A 24,551-nucleotide genomic window follows, 5' to 3' on the forward strand; every position below is an offset into this window, starting at 1 on the left:
ATTTCTTTTGAATACAACCTTTGACCATTTCACAAACACGAAAGCTGTGATTGCCGCTCATTCTGCTCTCCATCTCTTTCACAAGCACAAGATTCTACCATTACTAGTTCACTTTTCACCCTGTGTACAGTTGCGCTGTCAATACGTCTTTCTGATTTTACATTTCTTGCATTTGTCGGGTTACATAGTAATAAGCATTCATCAAAGGCCGCAGCAAAATAGACCCAGATCGCTGCTGCAGCTCCATCAGCCAGAAAGAGTCAGTACACCTCCAAAAGGTTCAACAGTTAAAGTTGGTTTCCCTGATCCGCCCACGTCCACAGTATATCTTATCCAAGCACAGATCCGATCTACACACACCTACACTGCACCTACACGTAAGAACACACAGCGGCGTTAATGTAACAGATAGCAGAGGGGAACATTTGGACAAGGAGGCAAGAGGAGGAGAAAAAATCTAATGAAAAGGTTAAAGCAGAAATAATAGGAGAGGAGGGAAGGGAGAGCAGAGGACTTGCTAAATTAGGCCTTTCTGCAGAACTGGGTGAGTCGACAAGGGAGCGGAACAGAAATGTAATTATTACCACTGTCTCTCACACACACTCCCAAAGGATCCGCATGCAGGGATGGTGCGGGCTTATGGCCGCACAACCATCCAGACACAGTGATGGAGGAAAGTATAGATAAAAGAACGTGGATTGGTGCCCCTCTCCTCCTAAGCAGCTGTTTGTACTCAAAAGAGTCATTGAACAATGTTGTTGCTGAGACAAACAGGAGGGAGGCTTCCTCAGCACCAACAGACACAGAGGGGAGCTGTGTGTGAGCAGGAGTAAGAGGCGGAGGACAAGGATGGTGGGCTACGTCCCCTCCCTCGCCACGGACACAGGACATGTTTGTTTCGCCTTCAGCAAACACACATTCTCACAAGTCCTGCTTATGGAAAGTGTACAAATCTCCCTCAGTGTTTCTGAGTAATAATTTCATCACTGCAGCGTCTGTTGCCAGAAAGTCTGCTCGTCTGTCCCTGTTGGTCCGACTGGGATTTGTACGTGGGCTCATTTCAGCCACTCTGTCGTTGACCCTGGGCCAAATGGTGAATCGCCAAACAGAGTGGGAGTCACTCTTCACTCAAAGCTGAGTAGCCTATGCATTCATTGTGGGATTGTTTTTGCAATCACTAAATCATTTCTCTTGAATTATATGACACTTTGGATATCCTGGACATTCGATGTGTATTCATATGTTATGCGTTTTTTCCCGATTTGTGCGACAAGTCTGTCAAAATTCCACAATAATACAACAATAATATGTGTGGGTGCATTTTCAATTTGTAGTGGCTTAGTTGGCTTGGAGGCTGGTCTACAAGAGAGAGAGTTGAGAGACTAAGGAGAATTATTGCTCATTATAACTGTTTTGAAAAGCAAATGCTGTTGTGGTTAAGATAAATGAAAAAAATGTAGGTCCAGATCCAAACTAGAGGGATGATGCTTTTTGGAAGAAGATCTGCTCTCCTCATTCAAACTGCTTTGTTTGATACATAGAGAGTAAAAACAAAATCCTGACAGGATATTGGGATATCAAGCAGGTGTTTTTTCACACAGATGCTTTTTCTTCGTCAGAACTAGAGATTTGTTTCAAGACATTTTCCTGTTTCAGAGCAAGAACCATGATCAGTCTTGACCATGTTAAATGAAAGTCATGATACATAAGCCATTACCTTTTTACAATAGGAAAAGTAATCAGATTACTTGCACGTTACTCGGTTACAGTCAAAAGTTACATTACAGTTTAACATGTGAAAAGCAAGACAGGGTGGTTTTGAGCATTCAGCATTCATCAGTTTACATCAAGCTTAGCCCTGGTGTATACACATTATTTACATATAATACAAATACACAGTCAAGCACACAAACACACACCCTAATTGACAGATCACACTTGTGTCTGTGCACTGATCCATGTGAAAATGATGTAGTTTCCTCCTGACAGCCGTCTACTGCACCTTCTCGCTTAACTCTTCACCATGTAACACAATTCTGTTTGGCAGGCTGTCTACAAGGCGTCTGCAGCAGCAAATGTAATCTGTGATACAATCTGGACTGAGTGGGCTGCTACAGCAGCTCTATACACACACCTACACATACACGCATGCACACACACACACACACACACACACACACACACACACACACACACACACACACACACACACACACACACACACACACACACACACACACACACACACACACACACACACACACACAAGAAAACACATGCAAATGATGACATGCATGCTGTGTCCACATCAGGAACATGCTGCTACGTATGACAGCAGGCTGTGGCTTTTCACTCCAAACACTACTGCAGGTGATAATGGTAGTTTCCCATCTGTGGTGCTCACAAAAAGACACACACATTCACGTGTACTTGTGCACGTACAGCTGTGAAGTATGCATGTGTTTTTCACAAGTACTGTACATGCACATCATTGTCATGAGTTGACAGCAGTCTGATGCAGCCAAGCCTTGTGTGAAGACAGTCAAATGAAATTCAGCTCCCTTCACACAGGGAGAAACTATTGACTGCATCAGCTGCAGATGAGCAGCCTGTGAGAGATGAACACTTGAGGAGGTTTCACCAGATAGAGAGCGATGGAAATACAAAGTCACAACTCTTCAATAAATATTTGTGCCTCTGTTTAAACTGTTGTCTCCATTTATGTATTTCCACACTTGACATTCTAGATGTTACCTTGTAATAAACTATATTAAAGACCTAAAAAAGATTTACAGCATATACAACGACTAAAAATGTCGAGTTGAGCAGTATGTGTGAGTGTATTTTAGTGATAGAAACATTATATAACCAGCAGAGGAACATCATCTTGCTAAAGGTGAAAGCTGGATATCTGGCAAGACCGTGCATGATATTACACATCATCAATAATAATCAGTGGGTTGTGTAACCAGAAGTACCAATATTTTCCACCATATGAATTTATGTTTTAAATAGTGGCTAACAGCTAGAATAAATAACACTAACAATAACAATCAGCTTGATGGTCCAGACTAAGTTCTGGACCGATGTAAATGTCTTTGGTACATCGGAGATGTTTGGATACAATGACGAGGACACTGACAACTGCTTGCTGATTAGGTCTTTTCAGTCAAGACATAATCTTCCCTGATTCGTCAGGCTTCCCTCTTGGAAGAGGACAACCAGCATGAGCCTCGGCTACCAGTGTAGAGCGCAACATGGATAATCAATTACAAGTGTTGCTGACCCTGTGGTCTTTGCTAACAGCTGTTGTGCAGTTCAATTCTGTATTTTACAATTTTACAACTGTTTACATGCGTAGGACACAAGCTATTATTCCAGCAAATGGTCACATGACATGTGTTTTCAGATACGCCAAAGTCCTCATTTAAGAAAACCCAGTTGTATGGATTTGGCCTGAAATGGCTGAAGGTCCGGGCCAAACAAGGTCGGTGTGAAACAATGAGTAAAGATGCTTCCCCACTTTCCTGACCCCACTCACTCTGCTCCTCTGTAGCAATCATTTGATGAGCGAGTAAGTCAGTGAAGTTCAGTGCCGGGGTGCTAAGATGCACTGACCCCCTGTTATCCAGCTAATTGAATGATTACGTGCGCCTGCTGCGGGCTCCCTGCCATCACTATTGTTCCAGCAGATCATCATTACTGCCAGGGGATTTACAGCATGCCTCAAAACACGAGGTAAAAGGGGATCTTACACTGAAACGCACTGCTGTACCACACTGTTTCCATCATAAACTCAAACCGATACCAATACTCTTTGGAGTCTTGGCTTCATGTTTAAGACTTTTCACTCACAGGAGAATCAAGCCAGGGACTCTGATAGATTTTGCATGAAATTATCTCAGCTTAACAACGGCAGCTGGTCCGCCATTATTTCACCCTGGGAGGATTAGTCGACACAGGCTGCGAAGTCTACAATAATGATTTGCGATTTACGAAACGACGCTTAAATCTGCTTCTGATTGGATGTATTGCCAAGGCATGCAAATGAGGAATAAGCGTAAAAGATGAGTAAACTAAACGCACATAAATGAAGAGCACAATTTGGGAGGAGCAGGTCGTGACACACATTTGACACTGAGCTGACATTTCACGTGCTAACAATTTGTGTTGTATAGAGACTTTTCACACAGACATGAATCTTTATCCGTGACATATACTTAAGTGTGTTTTAGGGCCGGGGATGACCGCGGTCTTGGGGGTCAGGAAACTCAATATTTTAAATGTTTGGGAGAATTACTTCAACCAAAACTTGACGTTATTGTATAGATTAGATGGAGATTACTCTTGTTTTGATTGTTCACCAAATGAAAGAGGATTTTTATCTGATCTGAATAGTCTCTGCAGTATCACATCACCATGAAGTAAACGCAAATCATAGGTATCTCATTTCATCTTGTCCAGAGCTCGATAGGCAAAGACCAGGTTTCTCAGTAATTAAAGCAGATAGATTATCGGGTGAATTGATCACGTAGAATTTCCCTCTAATGAAAAATGGGAAGACGGACGCTTGTAAAGCCACGACCCTGTTCACCAGCAGAACACTGGGAACCTGGTTTCATGTTATTCTGATGAGAAATAAACACCCAGTTTTCTATTTGCTTTGCGGAGTCAGTTCAGTTGCATCAGAAACTCCAGCAAACACAGAGCAAGTCGTGACTGTTTAAAAAGAGTAACAACACGAGGCCCACGCAGCAGAACCACACACCTCTGCATGAATACATATTTGGATCGGGATCGCCTTCCAAGTGTGTCTAACCGTGAATTGTTTCTAACAGGAGAGCGTTTAGCAGGAGAGGCTCTATCGATCCGTGCAGGAAAAGGAACTAAAGCCTTTGATGCGTACTGACAGCCACAAGGCCAGCCGTGCAGTTAGCAGCAGGGTTCACTGCATCACAAGTGGGCCCAGCTAAGGCAGTCTAATTCAGGTTGATGGCAGCAGGGGAGAGAGAGCGACCGTCTGAATTTGAATGTGTGAAATTACACAACCACGGTTCAGAGGCAAGAAGAGTAAAACTGGCATAGGCTCATAATCGAAACAGAACAATATAATAATATTCTATAATATAATAATCTACACACACACACATGCACTCCCACAAGCACAAGTTTTCACTGAAACCAAAGCCAGTTCAGATCCATCCCAGTCTGTATCTTGAACCCCATTCACTTCGGTGTGTGCTGGTAGAAAAGGGTGAGGCCTACCTGTGACCTCCAGCTTATCCACGGTGACCTCGCACTTGAGGAACAGACGGCCCCTCCTCTCGGTGTGGTCAGTTCCACACATGCTGGGCACATTCATAACACACTGATTATGGACGTTCATGTCACAGGCTGGAGGGAGATAAGAAGAAATCAAGAAGAAGTTAGTAAATAGTAATTAAACCAAACACACTGCATCAGGGCTTTCTTTGCACTGGCTCACATACTGATTGTTCATTGTTCCTCATGAACACACCTCAACTGATTTATTGACACATTATTATAACGGCCACATGTGTTTGTGAGTTTAATTACCACCACCATGAGGTTATGCTTTCATCTGTGTTTGGTATTTTGTATGTTAGTTTGCAGCATTAGGCAAAAACTACTAGATGGATTACCATAAAACCTGGTGGGAGGATGCGGTAAAGGTCAGGGAAGAACCCATTACATTTTGGTGTGTTTTTTATTGTGCTCACCAAATTTATAATTAATGTATCCACATAAAAACAATTATGCTTATTTAGGGGACTGATCTTTATGAGTGTGTGTAGTTTGGTGCAACTTGTTTGAATTTAAAGGGACTGTTGGGCCTTGGCGTAGGTATTCGCTCCTCTGAGACCACGGATTAGGACAAAACTTGGTGGAAGGAGGCAGTATGGGTCAGGGAAGAATTCATAATATTTTGGTGTGGATCTGGATTAGGGGGTGGATACCTAGGCCAGTAACCTTGGCGTATAGGTTTACGCTCTCCAAACACCCTTCCTGTTTAAAAAAGCAATAATTCTAACAAAATGTCTTTTATTGATTAAATATCATCTCATAAAAAGCAATCTGTGCATGAAGCCATCCTCTCATGGCCTCATGCTCTAATACAGTAAGCTGCTTTGAAAAGCCTCTAGATTTACTGTACCTATATAAGGACATATTTCAATTTCATTTTGTGTATCATACGCATTTTTCACAATATTTAAGGCTTGTTATTTTGACTGAAAGCTGGATGAGAGAGGAGATAACAAGGTTATGACCCAGATTCAGCTCTGTGATATCATGCATACAAGGCATGTGTGTCTGCCAGCTGAGCCGCCCTGTCATGCACTGGGGACAGTTTCCAGTGGTCACGTCATGACGCCACCAGGTGATGAAAAAGAATGAAAAGGGGATACGCTGCTACCTCACCCCTCCACGTCAACAAATACTTTTTTGTGCCTCACTGTGACAAGTCGATGCTGCTGTGCAATCCGACTGCGCCGTGATTAGAGGTTCAATTGATCTGCCAAAATAATTTCCCCGCTCCACATCTCTATTAATGTACACCCCGGAGGAATCATTAGGCATAACTGGTGGTCTGCAGTAGGTGGCGGATAATGCATTAAGGAGCTCGTTAGGGCATTCAGACTTTAATTCAACAACACAAGATTAAAGCCAAGAGGAGTGACGGAGGGATATTAATGAAGTCTCTGTACGGCTTTGATTCGCAACATAGCTGACTGAAAATAGGCAATGTGTGATTTTAATGAGTGAAAGTCAAGGACGAGGGAAACTACACGTGTCTGTGTTTTACAGAGAAAAACAGGACAGTGACCTGTAGTCAGTGTAGGATTCATTTTCCTCTTTTACTATTTGAGCATCAACCTGAGAAAAATCCTTTCAAATTCAATAGGGCCTCCCACCGTCGGTGCTCGGGCCCTAATTACAATCTAAACGGCCATTTATACTACTGATAAAGCAAAACAGCTGAGACTGAATGTTAAATATTATCTGACAGATATCATCTTTAGATATAAATGAATCTTGGAGCCCATCGGACCATCATTTGATGACGAATTGGCCTCTAGGAGGCAACGGTCAATATTTTAGGTCGTCCGGTGACAGTGGATATCTTTCTGACACGAACATTTCTCCAAACAGCGATACTGTTTGTAGGTGTCTTGTGTCCAGACGACAATAACAGCTCTCTGCATATGAAAGCAGATTCTGAATATTCACATGTAGCTGTTCAATACAAGCACATTTTAATTTCAAATGAGGCTTGTTTCTTACAAACTAGGGGGAAATGTTACAGAGACGAAATCGGATTACTCACTGTCACATTTCATGCCCTGGTGGATGAGGCCATAGAGCAGAGAGCCACAGTGGTCACAGAAGGTGGGGCTCCCATAGGTGTGGATCTTAAACTTGTGTTTCGTTCTGGGATCCTGGAGAGAGAGAAAAAAAGAGAAAAGGAAAAGAGGGATGAAAAAAACGTGAAGGAATGTGAAGAGCCAATCAGCGCTGTTAGATAAAGCTGTGAGAACAAATCTACTCGAATTAAAAACACAGGTTCATTACAGTGTATTGATTCAGAATAGGAAAGTGCACTGCAACAAGGGTTCAAATGATAACAATCACCTTTGAAAATCTGTCTGTGGCTTAATGATGAAGAAATGTGGTTTGAAAAAGGAGCTTTGACTTCAGGCATTTTTTATGAGCTCTCTTCTCTGCGGAGCTTGTTTTTGTCTCTGTGCTGGCACCTTATAATGTTCTTTTATACTTGTATGTGTTGTTTTATGTTTTTATGTCGACTTGCACTGCTTAAATGTTCATTGTAGCACTAATGACTGCAGAGGAAACAATATATGAATCCAGGGTAGGCTGATAATAAAGGTCTGTTGAATCTTGAAAAGGAAGAAAATTGCATGTCTTAAGTAATGTGATCTCAGTAAGAGGAAACTGTTGGATGTTTAAAGGTTTTGGGCTTAAATCCACAATTTCAAATGATCTATCCTCGAAACCTGGCCTCAGTCGATTAGACGGCATCCCTTAAATCCCTCACACACACGTTTCTGAAGGAGAAATTAAAGTTGAAATCATCCGACTGCATCAGAGAGAATCACGTGTCGACATAATCAACGTCACTCAGGAGACAATTCAAAGCCCATTGAGTGCAATCACTTCAGGCCAGGTTAAGGTCCATGGTTTAATTCCTAATCAGTGATACTTCTTTCCTTTTATCACTTGAAGGAGCAATGATCAATCTCTATCAGCCTTTTTCATTAAGCCCTTGTTTTTTGGGTTGTCTCTCCATCCTGCTCGACCACGTGGGCATTACGTAAGATAACCTTACAATGAATTGAAAAACACCAAAGAAATACACTCTTGCAATTACATTATACATTTTAAAGCCATATTACAGGGTTATTGCACACTTAAAGACAGGAGAGTCTTGAGGAATCAACACAATCAAATATTCTATTTTATTAAAAATGTTAAGACCTGCCTCATGTATCATTCTTCTTATAGCTGTACAGTTAATGAGTGTGAATAGTCATTAAATCTATTAAAGATTTCCATTCATCATTAGCCTATTATCCTAATTAATGCTCCAGGCTGGGTATATTAATATTATACTAGTTTGAGCATTAAAATAATCAGAGTTTAAGTATGACACTACTGAGTTTGTATAAGACTGCACAGCAAAGGAGTCTTTGGTTGCAAAATCACCTCTTTGTAAAGATAATAATGTGAAATCTGAATGATGTGACTATTTTCCTACATACAAGACAAAGTGCAGGACCATAATTGACACAATTTGTGAGTCCTGTAAGGAAAGGTTCTCCTTGGTAAGTGGTCTGCGTTTATAAAGCACTTTAAACAGCTTACATACATCGTTCACATATTGAGGGAACAGCCACCATGCGGACTGGAGGAGCCGGGGATCGAACTTTGTGGACGACCCACTCTATTTACTGTTCCACAACTCTACAATATTCTCCAAACAACAGGGAAACAGGGTCACCTATCAGTCCTGTATGAACTCATAAAGTACTTCCAAAACCCCCCAAAACTCCAAAATCCGAGTCATGATCTCATTATCCCCTAAAAATATCACATTAATCAAAATTAATCCAATCTAATTAGTTTCGATAACTCTTCAAGTGTCCCCTAAGTCAAAGTGTATGAGGACAGGACTTAGAGTTTTAATTATTATTTTGAATAATACCAGATTTGTTCATAAATTCAAATCTATTTGAAGATTATATAGAGTTATTACCACCTGTGTGTATATATGCAGATGATCTATTATTGTATGTTCCTATCTCACCATTTTAAACATTAACACACTTGGCACTCCTTGATGATATACACAGTATAACACATTATCATGTGGCCTTCTAAGACAGCACTAATAAAACAAGCCGTCTATTGTGCTTCATTTACATTTGTCTTTCCTAAACACAGGCCTGGTATTTGCATAGTTGGATTCTTTCCCCCTTCCTAATAAATGCAGCACCCATCTTTTTTATTACCCTAGTCACCACTCACTGAGGCAGCATCCCTTATACATTTGGATACTCAAGTAAGGCAAAACTCAGCGTGAAGGGGAATCTGTATTTACAGTCAGAGCAGACGGAGATGGAGGGAGGCACAGCAGATTTACGACAGGTCAAATAATCCACCAAGCTACGGCAGAGGAGCAGAGAACGACAAACCCGTGTTAACACATTCAGGGGCTGGTTCGGTGGATTTAGCAGAACCAGGAGTGTAACTCTAACTGGAAATAACACACTGTGCCACCTCTGGAATCACCCTGTTCTGCATTTGAACAAACAATTCCTTTCAGTAGCAGAATGGTAATGTAAAATTCATGAGCTGGGTCCATTTCATCCGGCACATTTACAGATGAATATAATATGATATTAAACTAAACAAATGTCTCTCTGTGCCAGCCCTACCTTAAGTAAATATGTGTAAGTGTTGAGTCAAGCCTGAGGGTATTTTCTTTTATGTGATGTGTTGAATAAGCAGTTGCCACCCTCTTTCATTTTCTGTAAAGAGTTGTCGATGCAAAACAGAGCAGACATACAGTATGATGCACAGCACGCATGAGGTTTGGATATTATTTGAATGTAAGTGATGCAGTAAAGATAAATTAAAATACCACTGCAGCACATTACATTACATTACAGTGAATGGTACCTGTCACAGCCATTCATTCATTTTGTCCACTCTAACAGCGGCTTGAGGAGAATATACTTGGCTGCAGGGAGAAGTGGAGGGCTGCCACTTTTCCAAGGACCTGTTCAAAGTGCTTTCCTGCTCAATCTCAAACTGTGCTGTACTGTAAATCCCTCGCAGATTTAGAATCATCCCTTTCAGTGAATATGCAATGAGAACATTTTGAAGACTAGTCCGTTCTTTCTTTTTTCCATACATCTAGTTGAAAGAACACATTTCTCTGTGTATTTCCTGGAAACAGTAAAGAGGGAGAAAGAATCTCTCGTGTTTTTTTTTCTTTTTCCCAGTATCTTGAGAAAGTCTCAGATGTGAAATGGATGAAAAGAGCTCAACTGACCCAGTAGAAATAAATCATCAATAAAGGGGAGCGGCGCGTCTTATATCTCGCTGAGAGCTGACAGTATCTCACCATGCGGCGCCGCAGTGATCAATGCTGCTGTTTGCCATTTCACTGTGATTGACACCAGCCCCAGGACTAATGCAACAGGGGCTCCTGAGATCTGGCTTCCAATCTGTGCGTCAGCCTGCAGAGACCAACAGCACCTTTACAGGACAAAGAGAAATGCTGCCTTTGTCTGATCGCGTTTGGGATAAACCTGCTCTCATCTCAAACTAAAGACATGTTGGGATTCGGCTGCTGCAGATAACTTTAAATACGGCACGGCCCAAAAGTCTGAGACCACTTTCCCATTCCCTTGAATGAGACGCAATCTTAAGAGTCATCCAACGTCACATTCTGTATAAACACACATTAGATGCATTCTTTTAAGTCTCGGCTAAAAACTTTTTCTGCACATTTGTTGTATTGTAGCACTTTGTATTTTTACCATTTGTTCTCTTGTTGTACAGCGTTTTGTAGGTGGTGTTGAGAAGTGCAATATTAATACAGTCATTATTATAATCAGATGTGTCACATTTATTTAAAACAATAGACAAATAGTTTGAAAACACATTGTTTTAATTGTATGTTTTCATGCAAAGATAAGGTAAATTACATCCATCTATACATCCAATTAAAAGCCCTGACCACACCGTGTACAGGCAAGCAGTCTGTGTGTTATTCAAGGACAGACACGAAAACGAGAGAGGTAGACAGACAGTGGAGAAAGAGAGAGAGGGAGAGCCAGCTGCACTTACTCATGTCCACCCACACACAGCTGAACCTGTAGGATTATCATCTTGTTATCCCTCCTCCCCTCCCGCTTTGTTCCCACCATCTACATGAATGAGTGATGCAACTAAGACCCACATTCAGCTGCAGATGAATCATGTATTTTTATCAACCGTCACATCGGCTTTTGATGGAAGAAACGCGGCTTAAATGTTCCACGATAATGGAAAATACTCCAACAGGGCAACCGAGATGATCGGGGTGGGTATCGGTAAAAAGTGTGTCTGACTGAAGCCAAGAGGGGGTCAACTACTGCTTTGGATCAGGAAAACCCTCCGGAATCGATAGCTCCATCTTATGCTGTGTCGACAACCATTTACATAGTTGCTGTATTGATTATTTTTTTAATATCTAAAAATTGTGTGGTCTATAAAATGTCACAAAGAACAAAAATCATCCCATATTAACAGAGCTTAAAATCATGTATTCAAATGCTTAAGACTGAGTCTGCAGCCACAGCAATGCTTTAAAGTAACATGTTGAACTGTGTGTTCAATCGGTGTCGGAATAATCTGAATATTTAGAAAAATTCACGTGAATGCCACCTCGAAGTCTGAACTTGGACAGTCTGTGAAAACTTTGGTAACCAAGTTGCCAAGTTGCTGACATCATCACTTATAAACCGACCAACATCATTGTACTGAACTTGTCAAATGTTACACTTGTAAACTGTATGTCCATTTCTCACAAGCACCTAACACCAGACTTTTTTAAGCTAATAGAAGTTTATATTATTAAGGTGCATACGTTTTACATTATTTATATGCATGTCACATCTGATCCTTTATCATTGCCCTTCGATTGTTCATATAAAAATATTAGAATGACGTGTCAATGTGTTGTTTAAATGCTCTAAATTAAACTTAAACTCATAAATACGACTTATTTTGTTTTCAGCATCCATGGTGTTTTAGAACTCAGATTTAATGTAAATACACAGTTGTTGAAACATTTCAGTCAACACTAGAAACGTGAACCTCATTGGATCCAAGGAGTTCATTTCCCACACAGTATATACTGTATGAGTCAGGGCACCACAATGGTTAAAAAGATTCTACCTCTGGGGAACATGAATATCTGCACCAAATATCATGGCAATGTTGGCATATTTCTGTGTGTGTTGGACCATCCAACAGACTTGTCTAATTGCCTCATTTAGTAATGAATCAACAATCATTACAGTCATAAAGATGTCCTGACAAATGAATGACTTAATATGAACAAACAGCCCAACAGGTGTGAACTGTTTGCCTCTGACTGATTTGCAAGTTGCCTTTTAAAGATTCACCTGAGCGAGTTGTTGTGTGCAGAAAGTGAAACCTGTAAATGAGTGTAGCTGACTACACATCACTGGGAACACAAGGTTGTCCATTAACACATCCTTTTTCAGCGCGCAGTGGGATGGAAGGGTTTACCCCTGTGGCTTCTATCCTCTATTACAGCCTAATTAGGTCTTAATGGGACATTCAAGGCAGACTGGGTGGCGCTGCCCTGACAGAGCAGCAGGGGAAGCAGAGTGTAATGCCGAAAGCAACGATGAACTCAATCACTGGGCTCAACACAGGGAGGCTGTAGCGGCAAAACAAAGCTAGGGGGTGTTACATGTTGACTGGATGATGTAGCACGGAGGTTGCCCTTTAGCTACTGGTAATGAGGAGCCAATGGGATTGTCCAGATGTCACATGCACTGACATGATGAGTACTTTTGCATAAATAGAGGAGAATCTATCGTTCTTAGAGTAAAGTTTATTGTCAGTACAAATAAAGGATGGTGACAGCTGGATTGAGAGGCAAGACAATTGACAGAGCGGATCTCACTGAGCTCTATGAATCTGAAAAAAAAAAACAAGAAGCAAAAGTATTTCTAACTGACATGAGGCTAAAAAAAACTGCTTTTATGACAAAAGAAAAACGTGCATTTCCATGACAGGTGACAGGTAAACACTGATTCCCATTGTGTATCAATTAGTGAGGAAAGGAAGAAAAAGAAAATCTATTTTTCTTCAGGCAGCGGAGCAGAATCCTCCACTTCTGAGAAAGCAACAGCTCGACCCCTTGTTTCACAATTTTTACTCTAAAATGTTATCATCTCTACATCATTCACCTTCTCTGTAAAAATGAGAATATGCTCACGTTTGACTGTCACGTACAGTAGATTCACTTTTTTGTTATACTTTCAAAGTCAACAAAGAAAGGCCGAATTGCCCACACAACGACTGAATGATATTTGCCGTTATTCATCTTTTATATGATGATTCTTTATATTTATTAGATATCTGCCAGTAGATTTTCCTCTAACTCAGATCCTTTAATGTATTTTACCATTTGTATCCCATAGTAATCCCAGGCACATGTGAAGTCAATGATCACAAACAAACAGGGGGCAGAGGGCTGATCAAATGACTGGAGGCTACCAGGAGATAGTGATGAAAACAGAAGCGCAGGGGGGTCAGCCCAGCCGTGTTAACTAATTAGCCAGACTCTTCAACCCAGCCTAATTAGCGAGGAGGACGCCAACCAGCCGCTGTTAATGAACAGCTTGGCAGTGTGACTCTGACCTGGCAGAGGCGAGGGGACTGGCAGGGGCAGATCATGTTCAAAGCCCATTTTATACAGAGATACCCACTAAACTGCTGTTAAGAACCAAACAGGTCAGTATGTTGCAGCCCCAGTGTGTGATTGTAGATAGCGTGTCGGAATCTGAGATGTGAGGATGCAACCCCCGCCCCGTCAATTCCCACCTTTACACACCACACCTTGTTGAACTAGTGAATATACATACATGTATCTCTACTGATCTGAATATATTTCTATCTAAATGATTTTAGAAATCTCTGTCTGTCTGTGGCTCGTTTATCTCAAGAACTTTTCATTGTATCCACTTCACAATTGGCTATTGTGTATTGTTATGGTCCCAATGAAGTGCAGTGTTAAACTTGGTGCAATATGGACACATGATAAGTTCAGTTTGAATAAACTTAAGGCAAATAGGGGGTCTGTTGCAGCGGCGGCTGAGACTCAGATGTTGGTGCTCACAGCAAAACCTTGTTCGTGACCAAGGCCACGTTTATGGCAACGACTACTGATTCTCCAGTTCTGGGTTCCGAGTACTGAGTCGAGCTTCACTGAACTTTTTAAATAAACAGGTGAACAGCTCTTTGTGCAGCAGCGGCGGTGCAGCTTCAGGGTTCTGGGGCCTGAGTCCTGCAGCCGGTCTTTACTTGCTGTGGCTCCATTACTACAGGTCACTTTGACAGTTTCAGACAGAAAGCTGCAGCCAACATCACCACAGGCCAAACAAACAGGATGGTTTAGAATGGGCAATGCACTAGTAAATGTAAATGCAACAACTTTTATGCCACAGGGTTGAGTTTTGAATTCACACATTAGAACTGCAACACAGAAACAACCACAACCTTGCTGTTAACCCAACTTGTGCCTTGAGATGCAGACATTTATTAACATGCACTGTAAGTTTCACAACAGACTTTCAACATCGCAATAAAGGCTAAAAATGTTTTTTAAATAATCTGGATACAATGCTGCAGCAGCTCTGAACAGATGGCCACATAGTTTTATCTTGATTTGACTTGAAAGAAAAGTCCTGTGTGCCAGACTAGTACTGTGCTTGTTGCCTCTGTACCGACGAGAGCAAAACAGCTGCAGGTTAAAGTGGGAAGGTGCTTGTTTTTTAGGAAGCATTTATACGTGTAAACACAGCTGAATGAGAGAGGCAGACGTAAAGAGGGAAATGAATGTGTAGATTCTCTCTACAGTGTGTATTTGTGTTTGGCTGAGTCGTGACTCTCGACCGTATATGTGTGAATGGTTGTTTGTTTCTATGCATAAGCCCTGCTGTCACTGATGACATGTCCAGGGTGTAGCCCGCCTCTCGCCCAATGTCAACTGCTATTTGATCCATCATCCCCCTGCAACCCTTAAAGGAATAGCGAGGAGATGGATGGATGTTTTCTTGAGTTGCAGTGGGCTGAGCTCTCGCAAATCAACTTCGGCCAGCGAAACAGCAGCCATTCATAATGGAAACAACCCTGATGGCTCTATTTATTTTTCATAGCATAAAATAAATATGGAATAACCAGAGTGCAGCAATCATCAAAGGGGCTGCTAGGCTCATTCAGTCCACCCGCATCCCACTGAGTCAAAAGAGTTCCACCTGGTGTGACATTTGCTGCCAGAGAGAGAGAGAGCGAGGGAGAGCGAGAGAGAGAGAAAATGAGATGTATCACTTCATCTCTGGCATAGCCTTCACTCACTTATCTCTTTGACCCATCTGTTCCCTGCAGCACTGAGGAAGACGTCTTCACAGTGATGCTTGCAGGTGAACAATTTCTTTAATAAATTACCTTCACTTAACATCCAGCATCAGACAATTATTGACCACCTTCAGACTCTCCCCTGAGTTCTCCCTCCCTCCTCCCTCCCGTGCTCATTCTCTCACCTAATACTCCCTCTTCTACCCATCATCCCTCACTGGGAGATGACATTTGAAGGGTATACACTCCTCGCTCTACTGTACTATAGAGTCATGGTCTCTTGTGGTTAACCTGTATATATACACACAGACATGTTCTATTCATGTAAACAAAATGCATAAAGGCCTTGCAGGGTGTGTTTCTTATACTTCAAATCTGTATGTTTGATAGATGCAGTGTTTTCCTGTTAGACAGTTTCCTAAATCAATAGCTTCAGCTGCAAACAATATGCCCACTGACAGAGATGACTGGCATTGGGAAGTGGGTCAGTGTGACGTGAAACCACAACAGTGCAATCTCACTCTCAGATAAAGACTGTTGCTTTGTACATCGCAAAATATGTTGACGAAGCACTGATAAACCAAATATAAAACAGGTTTGTCAATATCACCATAAAAAAATTACTTAAACACTTTTTAAGTAAACAGGTTTGGATTATTCGCGGCGGCATGGTGGTGCATTAGAATCCTGGTGGGGCTGTGTTTTCTCCGGCTTCCTTCCACAGTCTAAAGACACGTAATTTGGGGTTTTGTTAGCTGGAGATTGTAAATTTACCATATACAGTATGTGAATGGTTGTTTGTCTCTGTGTGTCTACCCAGTGATTCGCTGTCCAGTGTGTATCCTGCCTCTCACACCATGTCAGCTAGGATTGGCTCCAGTCCCCTTGCAACCCTTAAAGAAAAATCGTATGTATGTATGTATGTATGTATGTATGTATGTATGTACAGTATATGTATGTATGGATGGACAAATTTGGGGGACCACATGGCATGAATCATAGTCAATCACATTGTCGGACACACACAGGCGTGTTTAAAGGACTTTGGAATTTAACACTGAGCTTGATTAAAGTTCTCGCTCGAGCTATCTCACCTCCGAACGCGCGCACACACACACACACACACACACACAGACACACACACACACACACACACACACACACACACACACACACACACACACACACACACACACACACACACACACACACACACACACACACACACACACACACAGACTTTGCTGCTGGCTCTCTAGTGAAGCTCCTCAGCCTGCAGCTACGGGAGTAAAACCGGTGGTTACTAAGGTGAGTGGAGGCTTTGAAGAGAACAAAATGGAGCTATCATTTATCCAGACGTGAGGTGTTAGGCTCGGCGAGGTTACTATTTTTAGCATATAAATCACAACTCTGATTCCTCTTGCCCTTTCACTAAGCTGCTGAGTGCTGAGAGGGAGCGCAGGTTGTCACCACAGCTCACAAGGGGTTTCCCTCGCCGTGTGCCATCCGCTAACACATCTGTCTGCTGTAGCAGAGCGAGTAATAACAGTTTTAACCGCTGTCGAGTTTATACTGACATTTAAATGAACGCCATCTATAACAGCACTCCAGCTGTAGTGCCATTGTACCATGCAAAGTTTCCCGTGTGTCACCTTCATGTAGAGGTTTTGTGGTTGGTTGCTGTCACTTCAAGCTTTTTTCAATCCAAAATCAACATGTTTTATGACTGTGTGAAATAATCTGCTCAATCAAAGAGAAATCTCTCTGTGACCTGTAGTGGCAATTCAACCCGCATTTATGTTGCTCGGTATATCCATGAATCTGATATCTGAGGGGTGGATAAGCGGTTCGGCGTCAGCAGTAATGGGTCGTACTGGACCATTGTCGAAAAATCAAGATCGCGACTACGTTGAAATGATTTTCTCCATCGAATGGTTGGGCTCAGCCTTTGAGATATTGTGAGTTAAGATATCAGGAGAGAGCTCAGAGTAAAACCGCTGCTTCTTCACGTCAAAAGGGAGCAGTTTAGGTGGTTCGGAGTAAGGATGCCTCCTGGGCGCCTTCTGTTGGTGGTTTACCAGGTACGCCCAACCGAGAAGAGGCCCCAAGGGTAGACCCTGAACTTGCTAGAGGGACAACATATCCACATCTGGCCTGGGAAAACCTCAAGATCCCACAGAAAGAGGAGGGAAGCATGACTAGGGAGAGGGACATATGGGATGTCCTACTTGACCGGCTACCATGGCGACCCGAGCCCGGATAAGCGGAAGAAAAAGCGTGGATGTAAATCTGTGAATATCAAATAGTTTCATGCAGCTGAATCAGGTCTGGGACGTTTCTCCTCAGCTCAAACCCAAAAATGCTGTACACAGTAAAAAAAATCGGTGGAATCTTTGAAATGTGCCATTAGTAAACATGTGGAAAATAAAAAAAATATATATATAAGAAAGGTGTTGATGAAGGCACCCAGTGTGTGGCCCCTACCTCTAAATAACAGCATCCTAAACTCCTGCTGTGGCGCGCAGGCCATCCCGAACCCCCCTGCTGTGAATCAGACCCACTTCTTTCGAGCAAACACAGACACACATTTGCTTTTGCACAACATGCAAACATCCTCTCAGTATGTTTCTAATATTTGAATTGTGCTGCTCAAAAGGAAAGCGCCAGGCAGAATTAAAAAAGAAACAAAACCCTCCTGCTTGGTTTGACACAGCTGGAGAAAACTAAGCTCCCCGTTCATACGGCACTTAGAGCGCTGCAGAGATGTGTTCCAATGCAATTAGCATAGCCAGACACACAAGCTGGGAGTGACATGCACTGGGTCAGGCGAGGACAAGATGGTCTGTCATGGTCTGTCACATCGGCTGAACGATGACTGCACTGCACCTTCTCTCCAGCACGGTAACAGTATAAAAACAAGGGGTCGGATTTAAAAAGAAATAAGACCTGGTGGTTAGTTCGGTTATACACCAAACTGCAAACACCATAAACCAGAATAAATTGGCTTATCAGGCGCAGGCCATCTGTCAGGTGCTTGATAAATGTGTTCCAAAAAGTTATCTAATAGCCACAGTCTTGGCAGAGTCTTTTTTCACTGTAATGAGTCAGCTGACAGGGGCAGTGGTTTCGCTGTGCATCTCTGCTCTTTGTGGTCGTAGCTCTGTGGTTCGTATTTCAGAAACTCAATAAAAGTTGTTTTTTGTTTGTGCGATCTGTCTGCAGCCGTGTGTGTATTTGTGTGTTTGGGGGATTGAATTATTGACGAGAGGAACAGATTGATTTGGCTTCTCTAGCGCTGCAAAATAAGAGGAGCCCAGGAATTCAACAAACATATCGTCGTGCCTGGTGTGAAAAGAAATGAGTGCACGGAGGGAGAGGGGAGAGGATTCTCAGATTTATTATGTAATGTCCACCCAAATCAAGTGCACCTCCAACTCCAACCGAATCTGGCAAATACAAGCGTGTAGAGCGTAAAGTGGGAAAACTTGTTTCTGTAAACCAAAGTCAGGCTCAGGTGTGACAGAGGGAAAATATGTTTGTCTCATAAATACTCACTGTGTAGACAACAGCAGCTTATGGTCAGAAATGACTGCTGGCTATGTTTACATTTCTCAGTGGCTGCCTTTTAAAGATGTAATGGCATCAAGCAGTGAATTAGTGAATGAGCATAATCACAGTTATTGCTCTTTCAAAATCATTCTGTAAATGTGGAGTGAATAGAGGAAAGGCCCGAAGCCAATCCAGATAATAACAGACTCTTTGCTGTTACACCATATCAAATGATCAGCTGGAACACACACCAGGCAATTATCATCAGATCGTCATGGTTCCCCTTAGCAGAGGAGGTTGTGTTTTCATCAGCGTTTGTTTGTTGGTTTGTTGGCAACATCACACAAAAGCCACTGGAAAGATTAACATAGAACTTGTTGGAAAGATGTGGTATGAGTCAGGGAATAACTCATTCTATTTTGGTGCAGATCGGGATAAGAGGGCGGATCCAGGAACTGTTTTAAGTTTTCTATTAACATTACGAGAGAGGGTGTTTTCCACACCTGTAGAGGGCTAGTATCCATGAACAGGTGGAATTCTGTGCAACTGCATAATGATCCAGATTTTGTGAATCTAAATAAATATTCTTAAGGGGGGCTGGTTTTTAGTTATTTACTATATTGTAATTTTGTTGATGTGTTCACCTACACTCTGCATCTATATGCAATTGTTATGGCCCTTGACTGGTTATTTATCTTAAATAAATAATAATACAAAGTAGGGATGCACCGATATGGAAATTCTTGGCCGATACCGATATTTAAAACAACAATCTAGCCGATAGCCGATACCGATATTTGTTTATTACTTGTAAATGACGTATTCTCCAAGCAAGCCTTTAGCCCCCCCCCTCTCTCTTTTTATCTATATGACTGCTTGTGTGGCTGTAGTGGATGGGCAGAGGGGGACATTTAATTATGTGATTGGGAAAATTGGGAAAATTAAAACTCCAGGACAACAGAAGGGGAATACAAAGTATGGGATGCATATTTGATCATTTATATCATATAAAATATGTCATTTATATCGTTTAAAATCATTTTTCAGTCTGTTTCCTGGCGCGATACGCTCGCTCGCACGCCGAAACCATCGGTGAAGGGCGCTGGCACGGCGCGGCGCATCGCAGCCCATGTGAACCGCACAAAGGTTTAACAGGGGGGTGGATGGGAGGCGCCTGGCTTTCCTTGGCGCTGCACGGCGCGGCGCTTCAGCGCCCGGTGTAAACCCGGCGTCAGTGTACCATTGGCAGGCTGCAGAAAACATACCAATGAACATCGGCCAATGTTATGGGTGAAAGTCAAGTTTATTACCGATACGCCGATGGCAGTAAACGAGGCGAATATCGGCCACTACCGATATACGGCCGATACATCGGTGCACCACTAATACAAAGTACACAAGACTGCTTCTAAGTCTCTGGAGATACTGTACAGAAGAAGATGGGGAGAAGCAGACGGATATAACGTCTGTAACTGGTATCATATCTATTTCTGGTGCTGGGCTTCAGACCTGCTGCTGGTTCAGCTTCAGGCCTCACTCTCTGACATGCCAAGTCAAGTTTAGACTTCAGACCTTCTCAGGCTTCTATTTCAAGTGTTTTTGTGTGCAGTGACATGCGGGACAGTTACAGCATGTCCGCCTGTTTGACCAGATCATACATACAACATGACCAACTATATTATTAGATTGGCAGTTAAACAAAGGTGAGATAATAACCTAAAGGATTACCAACCTCAACAGGTTTCTTTTTTACAGTTTTTTCAGTGGCTGCCTTAAAGTTAATGTACAAATTTCAGGTATATTTTGTGAACTGGTAGTAAAACAAAATGAAAACACAATAAGTAGTTAATAAGGTCAACTTTGCAGAACCACTGGGGCTTAAATACTCAATCCTGATATGAGAGAGTGATGTAGGTCTTTTAAAGAGCTGGCAGGAGTCAGGACAAACATGCGTCTGGCAGAAACTGTGACACCATGTTGATTCAGGGTCAACAGCATTTCCAACTCTCCCATGCACTGGTCATAATATTTCGCATGCTTGGTAGCTAGACTGGCCACCAGATACTGTCTGTAAACAAATCGCTCAGGGACTGATAGAATGTGTTTGTTTGTGTGTGTATGCAAGTGTGTGCACGTATATTGCATAATTTTGCATGCACATGTTAATTCTGTTTTCTCTGTGCGTGCATGTGTGTGTGGTCTAGGTATAACTCATCTTATACAAGAAGCTGTTTATGGTCACATTGTGGGGATTTTACCTCCTTGTGGGGACAAAAAGCAGAATCCCCTTAATGTAAATAATTAAATTTTTTTTAAATGTTTGGTTAGAGTGTGTTGGGCGGATTTTCTCAGAAAAGCTTTTCCAGAAAATAGATTAAGCAATTCCCACTCAAAAACAAACACACAAACACACACACACACACACACACACACACACACACACACACACACACACACACACACTTCTGTTGCGTCTCCTTCGAGCAAAGCCTTGATCAAACCTCCTTTTAGACGGCCATGTCACGGACCATTAGCAGGAAAGACTAGAGATCGGTTAATGTTCATTAGGATCCCAGACCATAGGAATACCATCAGCAGGAAGCCCAGGGGACTGTCCAACATCAACACTCATAGTCCCCAGACACAAGATCACATTTCTGAAGAGAATTGTAGAGAAAACATGTGTTCTTTTCTGAATTTGTGATTGGGTTTATTTCACATATTTCTTATGAGTTATAGAAGAGAATCTAAAAATAAAAACCAGCTTTGGGCCAATTTAAAAATAATGAACAAAAATAAATATCCAAAACCTGAGACAAAAAAGTATAAAATAAATTCTACTTTTTATCCCATACTAAGACGGATGACACCCAATGTCCACAATTCCTGGTCCAGTGCCAGCCTCATGACTAAATCCTAATGTTGTGGATCCTAAAGTGCGAAAATATTCAATTAGGATGCTTGATTAAAAACATGGACATTACACTGAGTTCATTATTTGAATGACAGCAATAACCTTTATGACAGACGACAGTTTCTTTTGAACATTAAACACTTAATTACATGTGTCAGTTCACATTTTGAGACGACGTTGGGATAAAAGGAAAGAGACTGCATCCTCAACTGCACCATGAATTATGTTGTGATACCAAAATATAATAATAACCAATGCTGTGGAACTCTTGTGCACCTGGCTGTATATCTCACTGCCTAATTCAAGTATTAAAAAATGATTGCTTAAACTTGTATCTATGGAAGAGACATGGAGGTTGTTACCTCCACCAAGGAGGTTATGTTTTCACCCCGGTCCATTTTTTTGTTGGTTGGTTTGTTTGTTTTTAAGCCAGATAACGCAACAACAACTGAAAAGGTTTCCCTGAAACCTGGTGGAAGGATGCGGTATAGCACAGGAAAGAACCCATAACATTTCCCTGTGACTCCGATCAGGGGGCGGATCCAGGAATTTTAATTCACATTTTTCCACATTTTGATTGATTTCTTAGACAATAATATCAAAATCTGAGACATTTAGGGGACTAATATGTATGTGTGTGCAATTCGGTGCAAATCCAAATAAAAATCCAGATCTAGTGAATTTAAATGTGGTTTCATAAGGTGAGTGCCCTTCCAGTTCTCATCGTGTTGGGTCTATCTGACATTAATGTTTTTTAATTAATCTGTGTAAATACAGCAAGAGGTTTTGTTGATATTGCTGTTTTCATTATCAGAGTTCATGATCAACAGTGACAAAGGGGGCAGCAGTCTGGCCTCGCTCTTATCTCTGCTACTGCTCAGTAACCATTTAGTGTTTACACTGGTGGGAATCAGAGAGGCTTGACACCAGATCGCTCATATTATTGAAGTGTGTACCAGTGTTTACAAGCCCTGACAATGTTCATAATGTTACCTTATTATTGTAACCACAGTATTTGAATGAGTGTCGTAAACTAAACCTAGAACTGGATTCAACTGCTGACTTGAATCGTGTCTTAGAAGCAGTGTCCTCACAATCCGATGAAGATAAAGATACTGTTGTGAAGTTAAGGAAATCCGAACTTGATCTCTGTCTCTAAGGAAACACACACACACACACACACACACACACAGTCACAAGTTCAACCTATAACAACAGCAACCAGAACCACCTTCACTTAGATTCCTACATGTCGTCAGCCAGTATTTACAATGTTAATTCCCTGAAAGAAAAGGCAAACACAATGGTATCATGCTGTGTCGAAAGAGCAATAACTGTCAGGCTCCATAGTCCAACTATATAAACACTTCCCAGACAGAATAATAAACTCTCATGTTCTTATTTTTCTTATTTTTCTCCTTTGGCAGAGCATGGGAACTCAAAACTACATCCATTCTCATCTGTATGTGCTCCGCTCTGCTCCAAGTGACAAACGTTTGAATTAGAAATAGCAATTTTGTTCAAATGGCAACATAGTTGTGTGAGGAGTTGTGCTATAATATCTACGCAAGTTCGGACGTGACGTAGATTTTGAGAGCACTTCTGTAAGACTGTGAAAAGGGTGCTTCCTCCCCCTGTTTCACTAGACGTTTTTGAGTTATGTGTTGTATTGTTTTACAGCAAGTATGTGTCAACAGTTTATCAGGTTTGTTTGGGATGTTGCTCTGTTGTTTTTTCAGGTATGTGGGGGCAGATCAGCAGGTCGATCAGGGAGAGTGACAACAGGATTGCACGACCAGGTCTCTGAGAGAGGAGGGGCTGGGCAGACTCAAGGTGACAGAGGACGGGTGAAGTGCGCTGCATTGGATCACGGTTTAGTCAACCTACTGACTTTATCTTCTGTATTTTTGCAGATAGGTTGAATTGTGAGGTCAGCAGTAACCCAGGGTCCAAACTTGGTCTTGCCTTGAGTGTGGTTTTTATTTGTCTTTCTGTTTAGCTCACCTTCTACTTACCAGCGCAGGTGGTAGGTTCCAGGCAGGTGAGGCTATAAAGCAAAAATGCTAGTCAGTAGTGTAGTGTAGGGGGGGGGAGAGAGGAGTTGGCAGCTTGTGGTGAGGCTGCAGATTTGTGTTCTTTTTCTTTCTCTAGTATGATTTAGTTTTGTTGCATTTCCCAGGGATCTTTTTGTCTTTTTTTAATAAAATGCACACAAAACAATATCTACTCCTGCTTCTTCAGTGTTGCTTTTTTATTAAGTTTTCAGTGCCAATAGCGTCCTCCACCCCTATCTGAGAGTGACGGCGCTACAAAGACACACACACGTTTGACTATACAAACATGTGCCGCCTCAGGAGACTGAACTCAGGGTCTGACACGAGAG

The 24,551-nt window shown here is 41.9% G+C and overlaps 1 protein-coding gene across 4 annotated transcripts in view; it reads right to left on the reverse strand.

Moving 5' to 3' along the window:
* prkcaa (protein kinase C, alpha, a) overlaps nucleotides 1-24,551 on the reverse strand; it is a 133,726-nt gene that overhangs the window by 49,864 nt on the left and 59,311 nt on the right. For all 4 annotated transcript variants that reach the window (XM_034592553.1, XM_034592562.1, XM_034592576.1 and 1 more), the window contains 2 exons: nucleotides 7,349-7,460; nucleotides 5,266-5,394 (listed from right to left, as the gene is read on the reverse strand). In XM_034592553.1, the coding sequence (XP_034448444.1) occupies nucleotides 5,266-5,394; nucleotides 7,349-7,460 (241 nt within the window). The remainder of the gene's footprint in view (nucleotides 1-5,265; nucleotides 5,395-7,348; nucleotides 7,461-24,551) is intronic.

Source organism: Hippoglossus hippoglossus, chromosome 1 (assembly GCF_009819705.1).
Source record: "Hippoglossus hippoglossus isolate fHipHip1 chromosome 1, fHipHip1.pri, whole genome shotgun sequence".
Taxonomy (NCBI): Eukaryota; Metazoa; Chordata; class Actinopteri; order Pleuronectiformes; family Pleuronectidae; genus Hippoglossus; species Hippoglossus hippoglossus.